Source organism: Takifugu flavidus, chromosome 1, assembly GCF_003711565.1.
Source record: "Takifugu flavidus isolate HTHZ2018 chromosome 1, ASM371156v2, whole genome shotgun sequence".
Lineage (NCBI taxonomy): Eukaryota > Metazoa > Chordata > Actinopteri > Tetraodontiformes > Tetraodontidae > Takifugu > Takifugu flavidus.
In genome coordinates, this window is record NC_079520.1 from 19990427 (window position 1) to 20018421 (window position 27995).

At 40.3% G+C, this 27995-nt stretch overlaps 2 protein-coding genes across 3 annotated transcripts; both read left to right on the forward strand.

The window, feature by feature from the left end:
• LOC130539026 (PI-PLC X domain-containing protein 1-like) lies at window positions 1-2378 on the forward strand. 2 transcript variants are annotated; one of them, XM_057057097.1, is made up of 7 exons: window positions 25-211; window positions 300-399; window positions 664-788; window positions 863-994; window positions 1219-1386; window positions 1486-1669; window positions 1929-2378. In XM_057057097.1, the coding sequence occupies exons 1-7, from the start codon at window positions 113-115 to the stop codon at window positions 2177-2179; spliced, it is 1059 nt and encodes a 352-aa protein (XP_056913077.1). In that variant the 5' UTR covers window positions 25-112; the 3' UTR covers window positions 2180-2378. The 2 variants fall into 2 exon arrangements, with proteins under 2 accessions (XP_056913085.1, XP_056913077.1); XM_057057105.1 differs by lacking the exon at window positions 863-994 and having other exon boundaries at window positions 1-211.
• spata20 (spermatogenesis associated 20) lies at window positions 2375-27845 on the forward strand. Its single transcript, XM_057056308.1, has 16 exons — window positions 2375-2640; window positions 3497-3628; window positions 3697-3761; window positions 3843-3997; window positions 4082-4225; window positions 4465-4666; window positions 4736-4866; window positions 5002-5106; window positions 5485-5559; window positions 6475-6687; window positions 6850-7042; window positions 7922-8090; window positions 12389-12597; window positions 15171-15370; window positions 17176-17256; window positions 26263-27845. Exons 1-16 carry the CDS (start codon window positions 2447-2449, stop codon window positions 26455-26457), a joined length of 2463 nt encoding a protein of 820 aa, XP_056912288.1. The 5' UTR covers window positions 2375-2446; the 3' UTR covers window positions 26458-27845.
• The last annotated feature ends 150 nt before the right edge of the window (window positions 27846-27995 follow it).

Here is a 27995-nt window from a genome sequence, read left to right on the forward strand (position 1 = left end):
ACTTGCTTCGCGGCTTCATATCTGCTGAGTTTGCTCAATGGAATGACGACAAATTATCTTCATCAAACATTCCAGTTGGGGGTGTTGCTGTTTTTAGAAGTCTTTAAAAAGAATGTTTCCTGAAGCGAAAACCTGTGTAGCAACATTAGACGTGTATGTTTCCTTCACCTGTCGTGTAGAATGCTGCGACACCTGTTTGAACTCTAGTCAGGTAAACTGCGTTACCTTAACTTAAACTTTAAATCTATGTTTTCATTATTACAAAGCTAAAACAGCTGACTTTACATTATTTCATTCAGATTGAGATGACCATGTCTGCAATAAGTAGCTACTCTGACTGGATGTCACAACTCCCAGTCGAACTTCACAACATTCCACTGTTTAACCTCGCCATACCAGGTAAGCAGAGGAAACTGTGCCTACTGACATCGCTACTGTACGGAAACAATACACACCATTTTTCAATTGACTGCAAATTTGTTTAAATCGTATCAAATCCCAATATTCTATGTACCGGTATAGGAAGAAACCAAATTAAAACAGACCAAATAAAAATTAAACGTTTCATTGTCAAACACTTTACTTTTGGATTGCTAACATGTCCAAATTTACTATTAGCTTAGCTCATTGACAAGCAAGTGTGTGTGTGTGTTGTTTTTACAGGTAGCCATGACTCAATGAGTTACGACTTGGATAAAAACTCCTCTATAATTGAGCCTGATGGTTTGAAAAAATTCAGTAAGCTCTGCTGCGTGCGCAAAATAGTGCGCCGATGGGCCACAACTCAGGTGAGTCCAAAATAAATGCAGTTTATTTGTCCATGAAACTGTTTTTCTTATTGAGATGACTTGGATGACTGCAGGATGAGAACATCACCAAGCAACTGAATGCAGGGGTTCGATACTTTGACCTGAGGATCGCACGCAAGCCAAATGACCCCAAACCCACCAGGCTATATTTTTATCACGGCCTGTACACGCGCACTGATGTGGAGGTAAAGGCAGAGGTGGCTCATGTAACAAAAAAGAAGGAAGAAGCTGCACAGCCATTATCAGAACACTGAGATCGTTATAGTTAGTCAGATCTGACTGACCTATTATTGATCCATCAGAGTGAAGAGGTTTTCTTTTTAGTTTGACAAAGCCAATTAAGCTGGAATCAATGTGACATCAAATCATGCCAGTGTACGAAGCCCTCGTTTTCTCTCACTGTTGGCAGACGCTTCTCCGGGACATCAACACGTGGGCGGACAAACACCCGAAAGAGATTCTCATCCTGGCTCTGTCCCATTTCAAAGGCTTTGACAGAAAAAACCAGCAGGACCTCCACAATCATCTTATCCACTTCATCAAGTCACTGTTTGGAAACAAACTTCTCCCCAGAAAGGTAAAACTGGGGTGGGGAGCGGAGATCTGCATGGAAATATATGTCTGATTTTTTTTATTATCTTTTAAAAGCAAACTTTTAATATCTGAAATACAACAGGACTCTCCTACTCTGAAGAGCTGCTGGGATGAGGGCAAAAATGTCATTCTTTCATATGATTATCCAGTCGGACAGCACCCTGAGATGTGGGGTAGAATACAATATTTCTATGGCAACAGCATGGACCCCATAACGGTGGAGTCAAAACTTTGTCAATACTTGGAAAAACCAAAACCTATGAAAGGTGAACATTTTTTTATAATGTGTTCAAATGGTTGTGGATAAGCTGGACATTTTTGTAAGAACTAAAAAAATGTTGGTATAAATAGATAAGATTTGCTCCGAGCACTTCTTGTTTTATTACTAATGTCACTTTTTACAAAACAGTGCAATTGAAAAGTAATTTTCTCAATTCAATTCTGTTACCGCCTGGTGCTGAGGAGCTGTTTATAGCTTTAGGGTCTTGATTTTATTTCATTTCTGTTCAATTTCACATCCTGCAGGTTTCTTTGTTTGCGGATTGAACCTGACACTTCCAGAGGATGCCAGGATCCTCAAGTACATCATCCGGCTTTGTGACAACTTTCCCAATGTGGTAAACAGGAGTTTGCCAAGAATGCTACAATGGGTCAAAGAGCAGGCGCGCAAAACTCCCATGAACATTATTGCTTCGGATATAGCAACCCGTGACCAGTTTGTGTACACTGTTATCCAGCTGAACATTTCCAAATGCGAAATGCACAAAGGGATATAGTCTGGATTTAAAGCACTTATCTTATCAAATGTTGCTCTGTTTCAAGTAAAAACAACCTTTTCATGGCATTGAAAGGTTGAATCAATGCCTTTGCTTCGGTAGTCACTATTTTGCTCTATCTATGATTTGATTCTGATTTCTTGCGCCACCGCGTGTCCATTTATGGCTTTACAATAAAGACCTCAAGCTCTGCTCTGAAGTTTAGCCTGTGTGCAATGTAGCTAATGTTAGCTTGATGAAGTTACTGGGCAACACACACGGATTAGGATGTTAAGATTAGCATGGCGTCAGTCGACGTTTAAATGTAATTCTGTGGAACGCTTGTTAGCTACATCAGTCCTTGGAACGGAGTGTTCCCAACAGGTCTCACGGTGTCATAGAAGGCGCTTCAGAAACACTGCACACCCACCGAGCTACAGCTCAGGGCTGCGCCACCGTTCCCAGCCGGTCCACTGTTTCAGGTGAAGCTACTAACTCAGCGTGCTAATGCTAACGCTAACGCTAGATTCGCTGCGCACTTTAACAGGATGCATATGGACTACTTGTTAGTTTATCAACCTGGTTGGTTTATTAGCCATCCCAAAATAAAATAAACAAAATTGTGTATTCAATGCTTGCTTTGTCAGGATCCGATGTTGGGTCGTTTCATGCTAATAGATAAGAAGCAAAACTTCTATTACAAAATTGTATAGATCAGGGTAATCTTAGAATAAATCATTCCCAGTGGGTGTGACCTGCTAAATAAAGATCTATTTTTAAAACATATTACTGTTAGATTATTTCGGCACGTTTTAATAATCCCAAAAGCAGCATTTATAGGAAATATTTGACCTAGTTTCCAGGTGTGCAAGTTTGACAGGTGTCAGCTGTAATATAAAGTTAAGAGAACAATATAAACAATCCACTAAATGCATTTTCGTGCTGGAATTTAAAAAAAACAACAAAAAACTTTCGGAATAGGAGTCATTTTGAGAGTTTTCATACCTTAAAATAAGTTCCATAATAGACACCTGCAGAATCACTCCTTATTCTATATTATTCTCTAAACCATCCCAGTGTTCAAATATAGTATAAGTCTGCAGGATTCTTTGCTGATGCTATTGAACAAATATAACAATAGCTACACAGTCCAGTGAGAACGTATTAAGACATACAATATAATGAACTAGTCTTTCAGTTTTTATGTTCTTAATATTGCAGTTTGAGGTGTAGTAATTTCCTTTTCTATGAGCCATGCATAAATTACCTCTATGTACAGGTTTCCTGAGATGATTGTTTTATAGTTTTTCGTATACTGTATATATTTTGTCTCTACAGCTTTTCATCCCTGTTTATGAGCATGGCATCAGGGGGTGAGGGGTCATCAACTCCCACTCACAGAGGCACCAACAGGCTGGCCAAGGAGAGGTCACCCTACCTCCTACAACATGCGCACAATCCTGTTGACTGGTGAGTGCCTTTAATGTACACATTCCTGAGAGATGATGTAGTGCATGTTAATGTCCTATGTATCATAGGTATCCATGGGGACAAGAGGCTTTTGACAAAGCGAGGAATGAGGATAAGCCAATCTTTTTATCAGGTGAGAGACGCTCTGAATTGACAGGAGTTCTTTGTAAGTCTAGGAATGTTTTCTCTAAATCGGCCCCTCTATGACCCCCAGTGGGCTACTCAACATGCCACTGGTGTCACGTTATGGAGAGAGAGTCTTTTGAGGATGAAGAAATTGGCAAAATCTTGAGTGACAACTTTGTTTGCATCAAGTTGGACCGAGAAGAGAGACCTGATGTAGACAAGGTCTACATGACCTTTATTCAGGTGTGGGCATTTTTCATGGTCTTCTTGTATTTAGTTATTCTGCTTGGGAGCCTAATTTATGTTGGTCTCTGTTCATATCTTCAGGCAACAAGTGGAAGTGGAGGTTGGCCAATGAGTGTATGGTTGACGCCTGACCTTCGACCTTTTATTGGAGGGACGTACTTCCCTCCCAGAGACCACGGAAGAAGGCCAGGCCTCAAGACTGTTCTTATGAGAATCATCGACCAGGTAGAGAAAGTGTTTTTTTCTTAGTATTTGAATTTCAGAACATTCTTATTTTGTCCCTGTTCTGCGTGCACTGGCAATAAATGTCCCAAATATCCCAGATTTCACACAATATGAAACATCTCCAGCTAAGACGACACTTTCACCAGCCTTTTGACTGAACACAATAATTTGGGTTATAGCTTCAGCTGAACCTTGTCTTTATCATCCGCATGTAAAAAACTATTTTCTTCTCGTCTCAGTGGACCAATAATCGTTCGGCCTTGGAATCAAATGGAAACAAGATCCTCGAAGCCTTGAAGAAAGGGACAGCCATTGCTGCCGATGCAGGAACGAGCCCTCCTTTTGCCCCGGATGTTACCAAACGCTGCTTCCAACAGTTAGCAAATTCTTACGAAGAAGAATATGGTGGATTTAGAGACTCGCCCAAATTCCCATCACCAGGTAAACTGGAAAAACACCATGGAAGTGCGCCTCTAAGGTCTCCGTCTGACCCGTTCTGTCACCTCACAGTGAATCTGATGTTCCTCATGTCATACTGGTGTATGAATCGTTCCACCTCAGAGGGAGTCGAGGCTCTTCAGATGGCCTTACACACGCTCCGCATGATGGCACTGGGAGGCATCCACGACCACGTATCCCAGGTTCCTGCACTTTCTACTAGAAAAATACCTTGAATGTATTTATTCTTCAGTTAATTGACAGCCGCTTGTCAAATATTTTCTAACCTGTAAAAACAGAATAGTTCAATTTGATTTCTACTATGTCTCCCTCTTTAGGGTTTTCACCGATACTCCACAGATTCATCCTGGCATGTTCCTCACTTTGAGAAGATGCTGTATGATCAGGCTCAGCTGGCTGTAGCCTACATTACTGCATCCCAGGTGCGTGTTTGGATCCATGACCCTGCATCACTCTCTCAAACTCTCTCTCTCTCTGCAAGTAATCCATTACAGCGTGACACTTTTCAGCCAGCACTGTGTCTACGAGATGATAGAAGTGAAGCGGCTAACAAGTACACATCATAGTTAGGTTTTTGTGAGGAGAAAGAAGAAGCTACCTTGAACATTGAGCATGTAGGTGTCTTCAAAGGGTGCTCACATGCTTGTGCTGGTGTTTAATGAGGATGCCCAGCAGCAGCAGCAGCCTCAGCATTTGCGTTAACCTGCAGATAAATAACACAAAAGCACACGTGTGTGAGGTTGAGGAATGAATCATAATTCTGAGCAGGTGTGCGCTCTATTTCTCTGCTGCTTCCCCAGGTATCAGGTGAACAATTCTACGCAGATGTGGCCAAGGATATACTGTGTTACGTGTCCAGAGACCTGAGCGATAAGGTGAATTCTTAGGAGAATATCTGTTGATGTCTTTTGCTTTCTCCTATAGTAAACTAGGTGTTCTCAGTCAGACACTGAGGTAATTTATGAACACATAATAAAGATAAAAAGGTTCAACACAGTACTCATGTAGTGTAGATTTGAAAATACAGCAATTTAAATTCCAATTTAAATTTGTTTGGTCACAACCTCTATAAAACTCCACAGGAAGATATTGATTGTGTATTTGGGCATCCATGTGTCAGGACACTCTTGGGGGCGAGGGTTTGACTCCACTGACAAATAGCCTCTTAAATCCCTGCTCTGCCGTGAGGGTCAGCCCTCTTTTCTCATCTGATTAATGGGCCCAACGGCAGTGAACAGGGACCGCAGTGAAAACTACAGTTATCGTAATCATTAAATTTGCCAAGATTTATTACATAATTATACACTAATGAATTAATGCCACAAAGGTAAATTACTATAGACTGTGAGTTTTTTTTTATCTTTCTCTGGCTTTGCTGGCTTTAGCGCTGTAGTTCTCATCATGAACGCATAATAAAACTGTTTAGGCAATATATACTGTACACGCCCCAACAGTTTACATTGCACTCATATAAATTACACTCTTTAAACCGATTCCTCTCAGAATGTCCTGTTAAAATGCCCCAGATTTGCAAGCATACTGTAAAACATTTCATTACCAGATTTGGTTGAGAGTTTTGAGACAGTAACAAATTAAATGGATTCTAATAGCCCCTATATAAGGGAATGACTTTGTATAAGATTGTGGCCTCCTAAGTTGCTTTTCCACGACAGATAACTTTAACTGATAATGTCTGAAGGATATTGGCCTATTTTATTAAGCTAAAAGGTTAAAACCAGCAACATTAGGACTCTCCTTCCATTCATCTCCTGTCATATTGTGTGGGACAGTCTGGGGGGTTCTACAGTGCAGAGGATGCAGACTCGCTCCCACATTGTGGAGGAACAGAGAAGCGTGAAGGGGCCTTTTGCATCTGGACGGCTTCAGAAGTCCGGGAGCTCTTGCCAGATGTGGTGGAAGGCACCGCTGGATCTGCAACACAGGCAGACATCTTTATGCACCACTATGGGGTGAAGGAACAAGGCAACGTCTCTCCAGAACAGGTCAGTTTTGATGAGAACTATCTGATGCTGAAGCTTCTGAATCATTTGTTTTAGTTCCACTGCGATTTGTTGGGTTGGCTGTAAACTTTAAGCTTTGCATCTGTGTACACCATGAATTATTTCTGTGAATGTCCTCCTGCCTGTGCTGTTTGTCGTGTCTAGGACCCCCATGGGGAGCTTCAGGGCCAGAATGTGCTGATTGTACGCTACTCCTTAGAGTTGACAGCAGCTCATTTTGGCGTCAGTATCGAGGAGGTCACCAAGCTGCTGGCATCTGCCAGAGCCAAAATGGCTGAAATTAGGAAAAGCAGGCCAAGACCCCACCTGGACACCAAGATGCTGGCCTCCTGGAATGGTAAAGATGGATGATTATTTTGGTTTTATAAAGTTGTCCTGGAAACAGTAAAATGAGGCACAGGTTCGTCAATACACTGACTACTAGTTATGGTTTCTTGATTGCCTTTCTCGGAGTTTCTCGGGCAAATTCCATCCATACATCATTCTTATGCCACTGATATATTTGCTTGATGTTTAGCATTCAGTTTCCTCTAATCTTCCATTTAATTAGAATCCAGAATTAGTGCAACCAGATTTATTTTTGTTAGTTCCCTGAGAAACTCATTTTTTTGACTTTATATTTGGACATTTCCTTTTTATTGGTGTTGCTTAGCAGAGCGATAATGTCAGGATTTTATTGTCAATTGTCACATTAATTTGCAATGCCACTTGGCAAACAGTAGAGGGTGTTCACAGGGCCATGGAAGAGCCTACGTCTGTTTTTTGTTATTAAGCCATTTATTTTGATCCTAAAAGGTCTCATTTATTAAGATGAGATTCAACATCTCAAACTGGATCTATTTTATGCTTGTATAGTTCTTAAAAAGCAATGGCAGTTAGAAGACGTCCTTCATTCGTGTTACATATAATTAATTCTACAAGCATCACAACGTTATATGATATACACACTAGTTGTAATTTAAAATGTATATAGTGTTATTTTAGACACAGGAGTCAAACTATCTTCTGAACGTGGCAGTAGAGTAATATGGCTTTGTGAACTCAAGACATTCCCAATTACGGTATACCCAAAGACTTGCCTTCTTCCAGAAGAGCATTTGAAAGTGGGAAGAGGAAATTAATATAAAAGTGCGAATGAAAAAAGTCTGTTCAGAAAGTGTTCAAGGTGTTTCACTTCTGTCAGCTCAAAAATCAATTTTCTCTTCACTGCCCTCAGGTCTGATGCTCTCAGCCTATGCTCGCGTAGGAGCTGTTCTGGGGGACAAAGCACTGCTGGAGAGGGCAGTGCAGGCAGCTAACTTCCTGCAGGAGCATCTGTGGGATCCTGAGCAGCAGACCTTGCTCCGGTCCTGTTACCTTGGAGACGACATGGAGCTACAACAGATGTAAGATGGATTTTTTTTGAATGAGGCAGTCTGGATTATTCATGATTGTTCCTTTAGTCATTCAAATTTTGTTGTGCTAAACATATGTAAGAGTTATGGCTCTGTTTAAAATGGTTAATCCCATTTATCATAGGGCTAGTGTGGATTAATTTAGATTGATGATAATTAATACCCAGTCATTATTAATTGTGTTTTATTTTGTCATGGTAATTGACTCATGACAGATGTATACACTTGACATGTGTTTTATTTAATTCAAAAGGCAAATTTAGGGTCAAGGTGTAAAAAGGATTTTGCGTCTTGTGACAACTTGCAAAATCTTTATACAGACTGTGTCCTGGATGATATTAATTGGTCTGCAGGTTTATTGAGAGATCTGTCAGTCAATTTGTCAGAGGGATCTACTGAGGCCGTGATATTCTGAGGGGGGGGTTTGTTTGTGAGACCACATCCATATTGCTTTTCGTGGTTCATCTTAATCGTGTTACCTCTTCCAACAAACAGCATTCAAGCACCAATCCTCACCAGTGAGTAGAATTGTGTGAATTTTAGTCATCTCTTAATTGCATGAAATGTAATGTAATTACTGAAATAATCTGGATCCAAATGTTGATTTTGACAGCCCTAGTAAGAATTAATGAAAAAAGATTCTAACCAATGGTGAACATAAGTACAAACGAACACTGACCTTGTACCTTAATAACTCCCACAGCACACAATTATTTTCATCTCTGTGGTCAAAAATGTAAATGACGGGCTAACAGACTGACTACTGACTAACAGCATTCCTGTTACTATAGTGACACTTATTCATTTAAACTCTTCCAGGGAGCACCAGAAACCTTTAGTTTCATTTAGATATTTTTTTCAAGGTCAAAAGCATCCTCATGTCAAGGGTTGGTCACCAAAGCATAAAAGGAAATGTTTTACAAACAAACATATACTGAGCAAGCAGGCTACACAGACTTTAGCTTTCAGAACTATGCAGTTTTTTTATATGGGTGGACGTCAGGTTCATGGTTTACTGGTCTGTGGAGGCTCACAGTGGTAGCCTCTTTTTAAATGTAAGGCAGAAAATCGGGATGGTTGGATAAATCAGGTTGCAGCAGTAAATTGAATTTGTTATTTTCATATTAATTCCATAAGTCTGAAAAATGATTGGCACATTTAAATTGGATTGCTTATATTTGACTGTCAATGACATGTGACAATGACTTTGACATTATTTCCTAGTCAGAGCTTTTGGACTGACAGCATGGTTGAGCTGGAGTATATGCAGTTTTCTTGTGTATATTGACTATTGACCTTGTACAATAACAGTGCTCAAATAAAATTGTTTGAAATCGTTGGCAGGTCTAATAAGTCATCTCCTACCGGCAGAAATGTAGCTGTGTAAACAAAATACCTAACAATCCATTTATGTTCCATTTCCCATGACATTAAACAAGTCAGATTTGGTGTGCGCTGACATCAATCATGCACGCTTTCGGATCGGATGGTGGCAGATACTGGTGTTAGGAACATTAACACACATCCCCTTGATGCTAACACTCCGCCGCTGCAGGTGTCCTCGTTCTGTTGGCCAGCCCTATGCCCCAGTTACAGTAAATGGATGAGTGTTAAAGTGTTAAATGCCACCGAGTCAGCAGAAAAATCATGCCAGGAGACCCACAACACAAATGATTAAATGACTCCAATTTATGAACACAAACATAATCAGATACACACTTGTCTCAGATATTTCTGACCTTGTTCTATGGCTTCTGTCTCATATATAATGTTCTAAATCAGGATGGTGTCAGCACTGAGAATGCTTACCAAGGCTGTTTTTTCAGGCCTGGTTCAGTTTGCATTGGCTAATTGGCCGCACGACATAGCTTATGCCATCTATTTTCGGTTGCATGTGCTCGTACTAGATGAGCCCGGCTGCCGTTTTCAAGAGCCAGAGGAAGGCATGAGATTGCAAGCTGTGAGTTGGTATTTAGAATTGGTATGTATGGGGTTCCAAAAAGCCGATTTCACCTCATTACCAAATGGTTACCAGCCATCTACATTGTAAAGGTTTGATCGTCATTGTGATAGTGGTCATTTCTGGGCATGAATTTGCAAATTTGTGAATTTGCGCTGCATCCCATAATGATATTTTGGCATTTTCCTCTGTGTATACACAGCAGTTTTGTACCATATAGTGGGAGAAACAGTTATCAGAACCAGTCATTTAGAGGTGCAGGTTGCCAACTTCAGGCCTAGGCTTTGGAGCGAGGTGATCATTGCTGCTATTGTTAATGCTGCTAAATAAAGAATTTTTTGATATCTACAATATTATTAGACACGTTGTACAATAAATTTCCAGAGCTTTCCAATGAGAACATCTATGAACTTCACACTTTTTTGCAAATCATCTGAGGAAAATCAAATATGATTATAATTCTGGAATCTGAATCCTTCTCATATGTAAATGTCAGTACTTTCTACAGCAGGAGCAAGTGTGTTAAATTATCCCTGAGCACAGGGGTCAGCTCTGTTGTAAAACTGATGGGCAACAGTGTGTTTTATGAGTCACATCGCCCCAGTGGTTTTCTCTGTGTGCTTTATTGTGGGAGGAATAGATCAGCTCAATATGTGAACCTCATTATGAAGCAATTATTGTAAAGCCTTTTCCTTGTCTAACCATGCGGTGGACTGTCAGGATCTGCGCTCTCGGGGAAATGACTCACTTAACGTAGGCCGTCAAAGGTGCGAATGAAAGCACTGTTGAGTATTCCTCCGAGGCTGCTGCATTTTTGTGTGTTGGTGTCACCCTCTTAGGTCTGGCCTGAGGTTATCGTCTCCGCAACTATAGTCGCCTTGGCCAGATGACAGGGCTCTGTTTTGATCTGCCCTCTGACTAATAACAGTAGAATTCAACCTAAACTTACATCTGGAACTGTGATCAGATGCTTTCTGCTTTTTAAAATTTTACTGCTTTAATAAAAGTTGCTAAAGTCAGCCATCTATAGTAAAAATAACTTGCCCATATACTGCATATTTGCCGCCCTCTTGTGCCATAATTACTGCATGGATGTTATAATAAATAAAACAAAAATAAGGCAACCACTAAAAGTCAGATTATTGTAATATAATGTGTTCATACATGTCAGTCATAATTAAGTATATATTCGAAGTCTTTAGACATGTAGTGTAATAAAAGATTTCCACTATGATGCTAGTGGGTCACTCGACTATGCTTGCCATTTCATGTATTAAGTTGTTTTTTGTTTTGTTTTTTCTTGTTTTACTGGTTTAATAAGTGGCTATACAAATTAATTTCTGTTCAAAAAATGTATTTAGCTGAACTCTTGTTCCATCTTTTTTGTCATGCTATTCCAAATTCCTCTTGACTCCACTTTGCAGCCACTGTTATGTCCAGCCCAGGAGCGGCTGCTGTCTCCTCTTGAGCCCAGAATCAACTCCCGTTTGTCTGTCTGGGAAAGATAGGCACAGATATGACTCTTCACCCCTACCTAACCTTCTGCTCTTCGTCGCTTCTCAAGTCTCCTTTCTGTTTTCAGCCTCTTGACCAACAGCCAGCAGAGGCCTCACCCAGTGGGCTGTATATCTGGCTGTCTGTCACCAGCTATCGTCCACCACTCACCCAGACAGGGTGTTATTATGGGAAATCTGAAACTGGTGTGGGAAGTCCTGATGTTTGGCAAAATAAAATGAAATAGAAATAATATAAAGTATGAATGGCTGAGAAGATGAGGGCTAAACATTGAAGTAGGTGCAGCCATTAGTTCACTAGTGGTGTGGGTGGGGTGAGGAAGGGGGGGATACAGGTGATGTCTCAGAATCATCCAGTTACTGTTCTGCTTGTTTTGGAAGTTCAAAGTCAATTTGTACACTGGTGTGTGTACATGCATTAATGATCCGATACCTTCTACTGTCCAACAAATACGGTGGCAGGCAGATGGTGAATTTTGTATAGAGAAAATGCTAAAAAAAAAAAAAGATTCTACTCTGCCTGTACTGCCAATGTAGCTCTTTGCTGTCACTATCTTCTCCTTCTGCCTCTCTTATTTTCTACACATTTACTTCAAGCCAATTTCTTGTGGGTTTCTGCCATACACGAGCTTTTGGTTTATTAAACACGATGGTAGAAGGAAACAAGTTGAACTAGGTCACCCACAGTAACCAATCCCTTTAGTCCTCACCCTGATCTTTCAATAAATTCTTAATGAAATCTGTCCTCATTCTCACTTTTCTCCCACTTGTGTGTTTTTTCTTCCCATCTCCCACTCTCCTGCTGTGTACTGCAGATCTCCGCCTATCTCTGGCTTCTTGGATGATTATGCGTTCATCATTTGCGGCTTGCTGGACCTGCATGAGGCCACACTACAGACGGAGTGGTTGAGGTGGGCTGAGGAGCTGCAGCTCAGGCAGGACAAGCTGTTCTGGGATGATGAGGGTGGAGGCTATTTCTGCAGCGATCCCAGCGACTTCACTGTCCTGCTGCGACTCAAAGAGGGTGAGAGTGATGGACGTCTAAACAGATATGCCCTGTCTGGTATACAGGACATTAGTGAGGAATGAAAGTTCAAAGGTTAAATTCTCGGCCTGATGGAGTTACAAAGTTGGTTTAGCTCAGAAGGTATATTGATGTTGCAATCAAAATTAGGCAATTCAAAATCGAAACTTATATCATGTAAATAAATCTGAGCAAATTCTTTTTAAAATCCAATTTTAAGTTAGTTTTGTTAGCAAATTACAATTTTGAATACTGGATCCAGTTTATTGTTTATTGTGGCTCCTCATTAGTCTTTATCCTAGTAGCGAGTACCGTACTCTTTGTGGGGTCCAGTTTGGTTCGAGATGTGGTTGAGGGATGAGTTTTCCTTTTTTTTTCCACTGTTGCAGTGGGACATCAGCAGGATTGGCCAACAAATGTCTAGGAAAAATGACCTTTAGTGTGATGTAATCATCTCTCCCTCAGGTTAAAATCTGCTGTGAATGCATTTAGTCATTTTTCAACCATTTTGTTCACAACATCTGTCTAAGCCATTTCCATTCTGTTCTTCTGTCTGTCTGCTAAGAAAACACTCTTTAGAGTCTCAGATCCTCTTTATGCTTCTCCTAATGTCACTGTTATGTAACTAGTGTATTTTCCAGTATGACTTTTGGGAACAAAAACAACTTTATATTGTTATACTCATGCACTTTAATATCAGTGATATCGGAACAGGATTTGGGTTGGACATAGTTGTGTGTTAACATGTCACATGAGTTAAGTTTCTGTATGAGGAAATGCAGCCATAACGGGAGCTCACTGCTCACCCAGTTGGTCCCTTATTTCTGCAAATGTAGACATTAACATGAAATTTATTTTGGAATCGTGGTCCCCAGAAGTTTTGGCATTAGATATTTGCATCTTGTGTAATTTTGCAGAGTTGCCCTGCAATAAAATGTCATGGCCTAAAGAGTTTAAGCGGATTCATATGATTAATATGAATTGATAGAGACCATAAAATGGATGCTAATCCCCTCTTCCAGCTGAAGACCACAGTTTAGTTAAGAGAAGCTGCAGACATTTACATTGGATATGACACATCAGAGTTTCCACTCTGGAGATAGTCCTCAATTGTGGAGCTTTTCCTTTTGCTGGTGAGATGTTTTGTCTGACAACAACAATTTATTATGAGAGCTCACATCTCCCATTTGTATTTGTATTCTTATTCTCCTGACATCTGCACTCAGGCTAATATCTTTACTGTAATATATTATGTATTGTCAGTGGCCTCATTTTTCTCCCCCTTCCAGACAAATCTGATTTAGTGCCTCTCAACTTTCCATTACAGCATTATCATTTTTTTAATACTCAATTTTTCTTTTAAGTTTTTTTTAGGTTTGCAGTTAGCAAGTGTCTCCCTATTAGACTTAGCTTGTGTCGTGATGGTTTTTGTAATCTGAGTAAAAATAGGCATCTTTGTTGTCGTCCTATTGTTGTAAGTGATTAATTGGGAAGGTTATGTTGCCAAGCATGTACTACCATATAAACTCACAGAAACTCCAGTCTGAAGTCTGACTGATAGGGGCTGTTCTTTGTTCTCAATCCCTTTTGAATAAATTTATCTGTAACACTTATGACAGATGTAAAATAGTTCAGGCACAGAACCGGAACTGAAAAAAAAAAGTTAGTAGCGTTACTGGTTAAGACCTGTTGACAGATCTGATACAGTAGTTTTGAGTGTGTGTGTGTATGTGTTCGTTTTGTTGTGTGCTTGTGAGATGATTACACATACATCTGTGTCTGTTTATCAGAACTGAGGTGTGAGTGGTCCCTCATCTGAGAGGATTGACTGCACCATTATGATGGCGGGGTTACATTGGGTTGAAGCCTATTAGTGACGCTACCTCCGTGCAGTGTAGATGCCTGTCGCCAGATGAAAGATCACTCTACAGTTTATTGCCCCACTGCCACATTCTGTTTGTTTGTTTTGGATGAGTAAAGTGAAAATCAGTGTGTCAGACAGAATTTCTGATTTTATATATACTGTATATTTTGTAAAAATCTCATTTTGGGGCTAAAATATACTTGATATATTAAATAAGTGTTCATTAGATCACTAAAAATACTCAGAAAAAATAATGATACAATATTTACATAAGATATTGAATGTTACATTTTTAGGGACAAAAACAAATATGATTAATAGGGGATTGAGAAGTTTTATTTTATCTAACAACCTAAGTCTTTGTTCCATAGCGTTATTTTGCCACAGTAAAGACTTCAATTTGAAATTAACTTTGACGTAAGAGGTTACTCAGCATTGTGCTAAATACACTTAATTGTAAAAAGAATTGTATTTTTTATTTCTTGGATGGAAATCATTCAGTTCATTAGATCATTGTGAGTAGTGAGTCAAACAGAGGAGCAACAAAAATTATTACTAATTTCCTAAAATCAGTCCAGCTGAACAAACCCCTAGTCGTGCCACACGGACAGAAGATCGCAAGTCAAACTCAAAATATTTAGTGGTCAAACCTGAGTTTAGGCACAGCCATCAGAATGTAAGATCATTTGCTGCTGTGTGTTTCATGCAGACCAAGATGGAGCTGAGCCCAGTGCTAATTCTGTGTCTGCATTCAATCTCCTGCGACTGTCCGAGTACACTGGAAAACAGGAGTGGCTGCAGAAGTCCGAACGGCTGTTGGCGGCCTTTACTGACCGCCTGACGAAGGTCCCCATAGCACTGCCAGAAATGGTTCGGGCCCTCATGGCCCAGCACTACACGCTTAAAAAGGTATTCTTTTTACTTTTTAAATTGCTTTACAGCTGGCATTTTTCTTTATTTCTTTGTATCTTTGTAAATCAGGAGATTGCAATTTTTCTTTAATTTTATGATGTATCAGTTTCTAAAATTGACATACTATTGGATCTAATGTTTACTTTTGGAACTATTGCCATCCGTTTAAACTCCCCCTTCCAATCACAAGCAGGCTAGTTAGCAAATGTAACCGTCATAGTTGGACATCTTGGCATTTTGTTGACAGAGAATGGTTTGAGATACATATTGAGATATACAGATATATTTTCTTAATGTACTCCATAGGTAGTATGAGTTTAGCAAAAAACTCTTAACGAGCTAAAGAACTGCTTAAATACCTTACAGAGAGAAAGGTATTGCTTGAAGATGTGTTGTTTACTTGTTTATGGCTGTAATACTCTTCAGTTCACACTTACAGGATTGCTACATTTATGACACTCTGTCAGTAGTCTTTATTTTTTATGCGGTTCCCAACATTTATCCTTAAAGCATGCATCCAAACAAGGCAGCCACCACCCCTGCCTGCACAAGTTCATCAGAAGAATGAGGTTATCAACTCATTTATTTACCAAAAATGGCTTTATTCCTGTTCCATTTGTTCTACAATCATTTTTATGTCATCAGGTGTGTCATATGAAAAAAACCCCCACAAATTTTACAGATATTAAATAATTTCTTGCTTTACATTTAAACTTCAAACCTGAACATAACTTTATTCCGAGATCCAGAGTAGGCCTACTTCAGTACATTCATGCATACATACTCCATTACATTTGGTTCCATAAAACTAAAATTAAATCACAATCATGATATTGCCTCATTTTCTTTTTTAATACAGTGAGATAGTAAACATTTTTTGGTTTCTTAGTCATTGTCTGACTCTTGTGCAGGAGAATAATTGACAAAGTATAGCTGCTAGCTAGCTGGGATGGCAAGACTGAACAGAAATTATGCAGTCAAAAAGGTGTTGGTAAATAAAAGCATAATACACTTTAACTTGGTTTATAAAGAATTTTGATTATCCAATTGGGTGTGTTATTGACATTTTTCAAATTTAATGTGCACACGTTATATCTTTGATAACCTCACAACAAACAAAGCTCTGCCTCCCCTCACCCCCCTCATCCCCCAGCAATCTCCGGCACGCCCCTGAGGGGGTCCCGGACCCCAAGTTGGGGACCACTGATTTATGGTAAACCCTTTGATATGCTCACTCAAGCTGAATCCCGGAACGGTTTTCCCTCATTCCCTCATGAATGCATGTGTGCCTAGTCCCAGAATATACTGTCTGTGAAAATCTCATTTCCCCTGTTTCCTACCAGGCATCATGAAATTCTTGGGTTAGTTGTGATGCTCAGACGCGGAGTTATATAATCACTTAAAATATTAATGCCTTGGGTCTGAAACTACTGAAACCGGCCAAAGCCCACAAAGTTTTCTCAGATCAGAAAGTTTTCTCTGAGCAGATGTGGCAGTAGTCATGTGCTGTTGACAGTAGGGGGATAGTTAGGTTCCTTGTCATCTCTGACCTGTGGAGGATGAGTCAAGGCTGCAGAGTGAGGGTAATGAGCCCAGGGTTGTGGCGCTTCCAGACAATCCAGCTGCCTCCCTTGTTACGGTAACAAATACATCACTGACCTCTACCACTCCGTCTCACTTACTTACTTCCTCTTATGTGACACCTTTCTTCTTGTAACCCGCTCTGTTCATACTCTTTTGTCTCATCACCCAACCCCCTACCTCCCTTGTTTGTTGAACTTTATTTATTTATATTTTTTAAGATTGTGATCTGTGGCAAGAGGGATTCCCCAGACACTGTGACGCTCCTTGCAACAGTCAACTCACTCTTCCTTCCACATAAGGTAAGGACATAAAAGGGATGTGTCATTTTAACAAGCCTGCATGTCATAGGTTCTAAAGCAAAGATCGGGCTGTGGCCCACAGACGGCCATTGATTTAGTGTAACGTTGGTACCTTTTCTGTGGCAGCAGATTCATAGTAACCTTTAAATTAACCACAAACCGAGTCACTGTGCTGGTTGGTTTCAGTCTAATCCTTTAAAGGTCAAAGCCTTCCCATTCCTTGCTTCAGCTGGCATATGAATAGTGTAAAATACTGAAGCAAGGCTTGAGGTCATCAATATTGTTACCATTTACTTATTTCACGATAATGGTCACAATACTCTAAAGTATTTAGTAATTTAATTAATTCATCATGACACTCCTCATATTACTGTATATTATATTTCCTCACATTCCATCACCTGTTCCTTTTCCAGGCTGCTTTCACATAATTTATTTCATTCATTCATTCATTCATTCATTCATTCATTCATTCATTCATTCATTCATTCATTCATTTATTTATTTATTTAGTTATTTGCCAAATACCCAGTTATCTGTTTGACAAGACAGAGCCAGTCATGGTGATACAGGACTTTCAGCCACCACATAGTTCAGTCCCACGCTTTATTTCGTTTTCCTTGTTGTCGGCTGCTGTCCACGATTAAGCAGTCACCCTCTGAGGATGCCACGGGCTTGTTGCTGGGATACGCTTCCACTGGCTGCATACCACCACGCTGTTTTAGCAGGTGTTTTAGGAGGTTGGAGGTCTTTTGTTTTGTTTTTTCCACACAGTCAAGGGTCAAATTCACATTTGACATTGATGTTCCTGTTGATTTTTCTTCTCGTCCAAATCAAAATGAGGGACACATTTTTTCCCAACTGGTAAATATGAGTTTTTCCGTTTCCAGCTAATGCACTAGCTGCACTACCATTACTTGTACTGAGTTATGCTGTAACCAAAGATATGAGTATTTATAAGACTTGTTTCTTTCTATTGCCCACAGGTGTGAAGGTGTTTTATGGCCATGTCCTTGCCGTTTCCAAGACAATGTTTCAATTACATAGATTCTATGCTAAACAAATACTTTCGTTCTTGTTTCAATGTCGATCTATCGGTAATTATCTCTCTCTTTTTGTTCTCCTGTGCAGTGCACTTTAGAAAAAAGAAAAGGATGATGTGCTCTTCTAGTGTATGCCAAAATACATTGAAAGAGGTCCAAAGGGGATTACAACCATAGATCAGAAATGGTATCAACCATTCAAAAACAGAAAAAGAGTATAATGCACATTTTGTACAGACGAGTATTTTATTTGACCCATTAGTTCATGGCAAATAGTTTTAAGAAACATAAAACCCATACTGTAATCTCAGATCCAACAGCATCAATGAATCATCATACTCGCAACCGTTCCAGGAGGACTGAGGTAATTGTTTTTGTGAGGTTAAATTGTGTGAGGTGCAAATGACCAAATTCGTTCGGGTTCATATGGCTCTTTTACACACATTTAAGTTACAGGTCTGTGAGTAACAATTGAGTAACAATCGCTTGTTTGAGTCAGTGACATTTGCATTATGTAGGATACTGCGCCAACTGAATGACAGCTGCCGCTCCGTCAGACCTCGATGGTTGGCCCCACTGTTATCAATGAGCAGGTGAAGCATTTCGGATTTGAACTGCAGCATGTAAACACAGGTTTCCCCAAATGTGATGCCGAAGACAAACATTCTGGGTTGGTGTAGTCACAGTAAGTTAGTTGTTTCTGTATTTTGCTTCAATGGCTAAAAACACACAACAAAATCAGGTTATTTACGCAGTCTGTAACCTAAATTACACCAGTAAATTCAATAGTAGTGGTAACCTTTTTTTCCTTTCACTCACTCACTTACTCACTCACAAGCACACACACGATCGCACACACACACAGAGTGAGTGTGACCTGCTGAAATATAAATGAGTTTTGCAGTATAAAGAGGTGGCACTATCTTCAGGCCATTCAAAATCCCTGCAAACAGAGCAGATCGAGATGCCGTTAAGGCAGATCTGCTTTATGTACACTCATATCAAGACACAAACACTCACCTTGCAGCTGTCAGGTTTGAAAGAACTTGATTATTTGTGTTGACAGTGGGACTAGGACAATGTTGCATTGAATCAGTCATAACAAACTAGCACAACCGCTGTGGGGTTTTTAGCTCCAGGTTGTTTTGGTATGTCCTGCATCCAGATTCACTGCCCTTTATGTGGATGGAACATTTGTTTAATTGATTTTGTTATTGGAAAAATAAAACTAGGAGCCAGGTTAGTTAAACTATCATAAAAAGGAAATGCAAACTCCTTGTGATGTCACAATTCTCTGAATCAACCTTTCAATTTCTCCAGTTACTGCTCATCATTTCAGTGTCTATAAATCATAATGAAAACAAAAAAGTAAAGCTGATCATCTACTTCCATTATAAAAACACATGTATCATATTTGCACATAATACATTAGAAATAACAAATTTGCTTTTCTTTATGGACTTACTGGCCAGTATGGTTACTAAAATTGAGAGTTTGTTTCTAGGTGTTGTGAGAACATTTATCCATTAGTGTTTGGTACATCTGCCTGTCTATAAGCTAAAGTGTAATTTTCTAGCACTGTGATGCATTTATCCCCCTCAAACAAAGTCATCCCTGCAGAAAAAGGTGCACCTCTTTGGATCAGCTATGGACAGACGGCCTTTGCAACAGAAAGAAAACAGCTGCTACAAAAGAGCAAAAAAATAATTATTTCAACACTCTAGACACTAACATTGGAAAGACAAGTAAAGTGGTGCATATTCTGCTGGAAGGTAAGACTGGAAATCAAGAGCAACATTTTAGAGAATTTTGTGTAACACTTAAGCAAATTTAGGGGTCCTTAGTCAAAATAATACATTTGTCGAACGACAATGCTGAAATCTTATAGGAAGCCAATTATACTGAATAGGAATGATGAACAAGAATGTTCAAAGATAAGTTGCTTGAAGAGTCACAAGGGGAAATTATGTAAGATTGCAATTGGGGGATTAAATGAGTTGCATGCAAGAGTGAATAAGTGGATGGTTTCCATGTTACATTAGGTAGCCGTGAGCAGGGAACATGTCTAATTTAAATCCAATTACTCCTTGCCTCTTTTCCTGGTTTGAGGCCAGTGGGCTTTAACTGTGCAGAGTGAGATGCTCCAAACCCACCCGACAATATTTTTAACACATAAATTGGGATCGTCATTTATATTTTATGTACAGTCAGTTCAAACCTGCTCCTTCAATAATAGCTTTCAGCCCTCATTTTTAAACAGTAGCATTGGTTGGTCGAAATAAATGCTGGGTCGCATGAGGGTTTGCGGTTGTAAAACCTTCAATACATTTTTTGTGCAATTTACGTGTCAGTTTTTGACTTCTGTATTGCTAAAATATTCAAGACCTTTCTCCACAAAACATTTTCCCTAAAACCTGGGTGTCAGATGGCAGTCACAATAATTCTTTGGCTTAGCGGTTCTCTAAGGGGACTGCTTTATATTCTACATACTGAACCAAATAAGTTTCAGCTTGACCTTCAGTGAACTGTACTGGCCTGCTGGTTACATGGATCTACAGTTTTCTTTTGTTTTTTGTGTGTTCAAGTGTGAAAATGACCTTGAACTGTTTAGGAATTGTTTCAAGAAGAGAATGGAAGGAACTGTTGCAGAATAAATTAATGATACTGGATGTGTTTAAAGTTGCAGTTAGCAAATTGGTGCTATTTTGCGCCTGCATTGTATAGAATTATCATAAAACCTCTTTAAAAAATAGAATTATATTTAGATACAGAAGAGAATAGGAAAGTATCCAGTATCTTGAGCTGCTTTATTTTGCTTTTGGCTACATGGATGCAGATTTTTACCATTTAGGATTTACAACCACAAAATTAGCACCAATCCTGAGAAAGATAGATGGAAACCAGAAGGCAGAATTGTTTACAATTATAAAACACTTTTCTGTGTTTAAAAGGTTGTTCTGGTGATATATTAGCAACACCCTTTGGCAGGAGCAAAGTGGTTCAAGGGTGTATGAACTTCTGTCTCTACATGATTTATGTGTGTGAATTTTTTTAATGAGTTTAATAAGAGTTTTACCAGGGCTTTTAATTCCCCTGGTGAATTGTCTTTGTTTTTTGCCTGCAAATTAATCAGCTTTAAGTGTGCTTTTGCCCCAGAAAGCTATCCAAGTACGTCTTCTTTACTGCGTTGTGGGAGTCAGACCATTCTTTTTGGGAGTTAGTCTTTGACGTCACTCCTCTGGAGTGCACTTGAAGTTTAATAATTAAGTGGATGTGAAGAGAATAAGCAAGGTGTCTGTGGCACGTGTTGAAAAAAACATGTCAAGATTCCGGTGCCAAAAATGCTTGGGGCATTAAGCCTGACCAAGCTTCTAGACTGCAAGTGTGCTGTCAGCATCACATTCTTGTCTTCTTATATCAGGCCACAAATCAGAGAACGGTTTTAGATAGTTGAAGAAAAGCAAAAACAAGTCAGTACAGACAGCAGCTTGGATTTTAAGCACAACTGTTGCATGAGAGAGACAAGCCGGAAACACATTTGTGAAGTTACAGGGACTTATCTAACATTTTTTGGACTTGGGAAACCAGACAATAGAAGTCTAACATTGAAATTGCTGATTGTTCCAGCCAACTTGAAGAGGGTCACCCACGGGAATTCTTCACAAGAAAAGATGAGAGGAAAGGTTAGCCTGGTGATGTGAGGACATAAGCTAACTAGCATTTCTAAGCTCAGAGGACAGTGCAGGATTAATACTGGGGCAGTTTCACAGTCCTTCTCAATGACCTCTGATCTGCTTCGCTTTATCTTCACTCCCTACTACTCTGTCATTGCTGTCTCTCTGTTGTCTCATGAAAGACTGAATGTGTGTTTTAGTCTTTGAGTAAGTAATGTATGGGAATCAATTCTTCTCTTCTCTGCTAATGACCCGAGAGGGGCCAAGAAACAGCCAGAGAGTACCACCCTAGTGTAGTGACGGTTGTATGAGAGGTCTCAGAAGGTTCCAAATGCTGAAAAGTGCTCCCTAAGCATATACCATCCCAGTTAAATGGCCACCTTCTGTGTTCTTTGTATTATCTCTGTTTAAATTTTATTGTGCTCTAAAATAAATTCTCTATAATCTATAAGTCATCTCATTCCCGTCTCACAAGACCTGTGACTCTCACTAATAAAGATATCGGGGATATTTTCTGTAGCAGAGGGGATTATATCTTTAGCTATCTTGAGTGTTGCTAAAGATATAATCCAGTTTTCGGGGTTGTTTTTAAGCACAGGCTCTCGCCTTTATCTTCACAGGCTGGGAACTGCAACACTGGGTAAATCACATAAATCTTGTATTCTCTTAGATCTTGAAGTTTAATGAATTTCTGTAACCGTGTTTTCTGCCGTTTCTCCTAAATGTCTGACGCATGGCGCTGGCATCAAAATGAAACTACAAGGAGGAAAAATACAAGTGGTTTAAATCATTTATTTTTTTAAAAAGAACCAAAGAAGTTTTATAACCACGCCGTCCGTGTGGCTGCAATGGTGGAAACACAAAGCCAAGACAGAGTTGGCAGTCTTAGAAAAGTAGCTCTGATCATTATGTTCATTTACTACGCCAGGACTTTTTATTAACAGTTTAAGAAATACTTGAGGTTGAACATTAAAAAAAAATTTCTACGGATTTCATTTATGGTTCAAACTTCCTTTTTCCTCATCTTTAAAGTGAACTGTTTACACTATATATTCCCATATCCTACTGCAGCCTGCAAAGACTCTTATGCACCTTACTTTTTTCTGTGTTGTGTGAGAGGACGAGAAGCGCTTCCAACAAGTTTCCTGAGAAGCTGCCATTACTCATACATGTCCGTGGACAGTCAAGGCTGGTTTGTCAGAGGTATCAAGCAGGATTTACATGAAACAGCTGCTGCTGGAATCCTGGTAGATTGCTGGAGTCACACGTCCTCTTTAGAAAAAAAACAATCCTGCCAAATAATTCTAGATCATGTAAAATGGCTGACATGCTATGCTGGCAGTATAAAACAGCATAAGTTTGTATTGCTATAAAACCCCGTGCACAGATGACTCCACAGTGTGATTTTACAGCCCTTTCATACTTTCACACACATCTCATTTTTCTCTGCAGCAGTTTAGCTATCTCTTAGCCTGAGATAGACAGGGAACCATTTCTTTTGTGACTTTTCCAGAGCTAATGAAACACCTATTATGGAATCCAGTTCTAATAAAAGACACCTGATTCTTATGTGCCACCAAAGTTCGTGCAACAGATAGAGAAAGTTGTGCTTCCTGGGCAAATATGTATGCAGGTTCACCATGCTAATATTAGCAAATCCTGGTTGTCTGAGTGCTGACTGGTATTTAATCTTCTGGAACTTTCATGATTTATGACATATTGCAAAATGCACTCCTCTGTTTAACTTTCTGGCAACTTTCTTTAATAACGCTCACGTTTCAGGTCCGATAATTCGAACAATTTTATCTCTGTGAGGTTTTTATGGCTCGGGTAAATGAGAATCCCCTTTCAACTCAAATGCAACAGAATCTGATGAAGTATGTCGTCAGTTTCTGGGCGTGATTGAGGAGAGGGGCCATTAATTCTTCAGCGGTACAGCGGTGTCGTCACATCCCACTGCAGACGGCGGTGATTAAGGAGAGAGGATCCTGTCAGGAGGTACAGCAGCTAAGAACTGATATTGAGTGTTAATAAAGGACAAAAATTCCAGCAGAATGGATGGTTCAGTCACTCTGGTTCAGGCTGGAACAGAAACTCTACCCTGTATGTCTGTGGACATACTCTACAGCCGTTTTGAGTCCATGCTACCGACTGTATCCATCAGTAATCTGGACCTTGTGATACTCGGTCCCATTTTTTGTGAGCATGATGTAGAATCCTAATGTCCACCACTTTGACAGCTCACATGGACACCTTAGTTGTGTATGGTGCTTGAGGTACCCAGGGAAGTGTGACCATTTATTTACCGTTGAGACAGTCATTTCTGATTTTTTATTCTTGTTTTTTGCACTATAATGTTTAAAGAGTCTGTATAGTTCCATGGTTCCTTTCCTCACTTTGAATTTTAGTTTTGGAGTTGAATGAAATTGCTAATGAGTCTTCGGTTGGAGACAGTCAAACCTGAAAACTGATTGCTGTGGCCTCTATGAGGAGAGAATATTGAGTTGACTACTATATTTCACCTTCCCAGCCCTCCTCTTTTGCCTCTTGCCAGGCTAATATTCGATTGTGTGCATGATGTATTAGAGAGGAAGATGTGAATGATGCTGGAGAACATGCACAGGGCTATTGGCCCCGCTGCACCACCACCTCCTCCATCACTCTTTGGATTTTGTGTCCAACTGTGATCGTGTGTGCGTCTGTTTCTGTCCCTGGGCGTCAGTCCAGATGCTGGTTTGTGTGTATGAGTGTGTGTGTGTGAGAGAGAGAGGGAGTGCGATTGAAACAGACAAAACTGAGAGGGATGGAGGAAGCAAATCTATTCCCGCCTGGCTGCACACAGCACCATTCGCAGCTCTTCTACAGGCAACGGCGGCAGTTCTGCAAAGTGTGCGTCCAAGTTCTTTAATCATTTCCTGAGTGTCTGGCAAGGATAGAAAGCCTTTAAACAAGTTCCGGTGTGTGTTTGTGGGTTTAAACTGTTTGTGCTCGACAGGTTTGTAAGAGCGAGGTAAGAGGAGGGTGATGAAGCTGTAGGCGTCAGGGCATACGAAGTGAGGAAAAAAGATTAAAGATTAAAAAGATTAACCCTGTATCCATCACACTCCACAAATTGTCATGCAGCCCTTTATATCTATTAGATCTTCTTCACATATAAATATGTTCACATAGCATTGCTTCACTCCCTCCCTAACACATCACTGTCTCCAGCTCTTTCATACAAGCACACGCACGTGCACGCCCACAGCCGCTACACCTCTGGGGCCGCAGCCTGACTTTAACGTTGAGTTGAAGTGGTCAGTGCTGAAAGTGATCCAGGAGGAAGCGCTAAGCCCTGACACACAAAAAGAAGTGTCAGGATCAGGAGAGAGAAAAAGGTCCTCCTTGATGGGGGAAGACCTCCTGTCTCCATAGCAACCGTCATGCCATTGTGAACACATTCCATCACACTTTTAGCCATGTGTGGCTTCTCCATCGACTTCAGTGTTTTGGGATATATTTGTAGGACAGCTGCCACCGCACGTTACAGTAAAACGTCAGGTCATCCATCTGAAATATTGTGCAAATGTTGTGATTGATGCGGCAGATCAACCACATCAACAAGGCTGAATGAGATCAGAAGGGCTTCCGCGTGATGGTTAGATGAGTGTCTTCAGTTCTGACAGAGACGGAAGAGCAATGCTCTAAAGGGAAGATAGGAGAGAAAATGGTAAACTGAATGTGTTTATTGGTGGAGGTGTAATGATGGACACCACCAGCAGCTTCCCACTCAAATCGAAGCAGCGGCGGTCGGCGCTTGTTTAGGCTTCAGCGCGATTGTTTGACCTTCAGTCAAGATTTTACTGACGGAAATGTCAGAGCTGTCTGACAGAACGTCACCTGAGATGAGGGGCATCATCAGAACTCACCCGGTCTCCTACCCGGCTCAGTCAGCGCCCACTCTTGAACGTTGTCACGCCACACTCTGTCCTGTACGAGGGACGCTGCCAGGCCCGGTAGGAAGTGACACATTTTTGACAGGAAGCAGCCTCAGGGACGAGACAGGTCAGCCCGTCTTTAACTCTGCTCCACTGCCTGTCCAGAACCACCACCTCTTGGAATTCTTCTGCAAAGACGAGACAAGAATGTCTTATTTTACCGAGGATATAAACCACCTGCATTGCAGTTTGGGATGTTTTCATTTACAGAATGCACTCAAATCTATTGGGTCTCAATTTAACTTGTTTGAGTGTAAAGTTTTCACATTTGACTTTCTGGCAGTTTTGGACTCATGTTTGTCTCTCTGACAGGTCCTGATGCTCATTGATGGAGATGAGGACAGTTCCCTGCAGCAGCGTCTTCCTGCTCTCTACTCCATTACACAGCAGGACGATGTCGCCACCGCCTACATCTGCCACAACTTCACCTGCTCTCTTCCAGTAACTGACCCCCAGGAACTACGGAGGCTGCTGCTGGACGAGACTAGCAAAAGGCAGGCTGAGTGACATCAGGGGCACTGTAAACCTCATCAATCCTGCTTATTTTGGCTGTCAGTGTGCTTGAATAGTACTAAAAACTAACATTTAAAAGTTGGTTAAATTAAGAAAAAAATTCAAATATATTTATGTGTATATGTATAATGTATATGAATAAAAAGCAACACTCAATGTTCTTAATAGATCACTATAAAGTTTATTTATTTTTTCCCCATAATCTAATTTTAAACAACCAGTATATATTACTACATAATTTATCAATGTATTTTATTGCAATACCAGCTGAATATTACCTCCAACCCCAGAGGCTGTGTGCTAGAAACCTGTTAAAAGTATGTATAGTAGCAGGAACTTGGAGGAGAAAAAAAAGAAGAATCCAGCAGCATTTCCAAAAAACATTCTGGTTTGACTGTTTGTTTTGACTATAGATCCTCAGCATGACTCCAAATAGCAACCGCTGGGCTTAATTTTGTCCGTAAAAACTTGGCAAATCAACCAGCCTGTCCCCTTCCGCCCTCCCCGTGGGCCAGTGTTTTCCAGCTAACTGCACACGTGTCACATGGATCTGACAGTGGAGGGCGAGAACACACGTCTGAGTCTGGTGTTACAGGTTTGAGGCATCTGGAATTGAGGGGTGACATGTTTCTGATGTCAAGTACACTGTTGACAGCCACAGATGGACAGACTGCCATGAGCTGAGCCCCACTGTTTATGCTTTCCCTCCCTGCCTTTATAAAAGCGCTGTGACTGGGTTGCGGTGATGACAGGCTCATAAATGTGGGTATGGGTGAGACAGATGGATCGCTATCTTTAAAGCGAGGATCCTCTGCTGGGCTTTGGAGCCAGAGAATACGAGATTTTTAAAAAAAGGCAGAATGCAGCGTGTCTCACCTCACCCGAGAGATGAGGGTTTTGTGAGCCGCTCCGCGCCTTCTGTTTTTTCTTCGGGTTTTGGTTGGCATCTTGAAAGATTGAGAAAGTCCCTTTGACAGACGGTTGCTTCCGTGGAGCCAAAGAATAAAAACACAGCCAGGAGGAGGGACCTGGGGCAGGAAAACAGTGAGAGAGGAATCACTCTCTTCTCTCTCAGAACTGACAGCGCTTTTGCTAACCTATCCAACTGTGAACCATCTGGATTTGGGGCATTATAAGTCTCCTTTTTATTGCACTTTCTGTCTTGATCAAAGCATCTCTCATCATGTCTTACTTAGCTTTTTTCAAGAAACCCATTACTGCTTTCATTATTGATTTTGATGAGCCAACAGTGCACAAGGTTTAAATCTCGTTAGCCCGCTAATTACCCTGCAACACAGAAAGCTGGGATATGTGCAGCATATCCAGTATTTTTGTTAAATTCTTTAAAAAAATAAAGCATTTGCACCAGCAACCACCCTGCACCTAATGTGGAATCTTTCCTTTGTTTAGCAGCTGAACGTTTCTACATCACTGTTAATATTGTAATACTCTCCTGCTAAATAATTTTAATAACAGATTTCATCTCAATCCCCATGCTCTTCTGTCATCTTAGACCCCACATAATCTAAAAT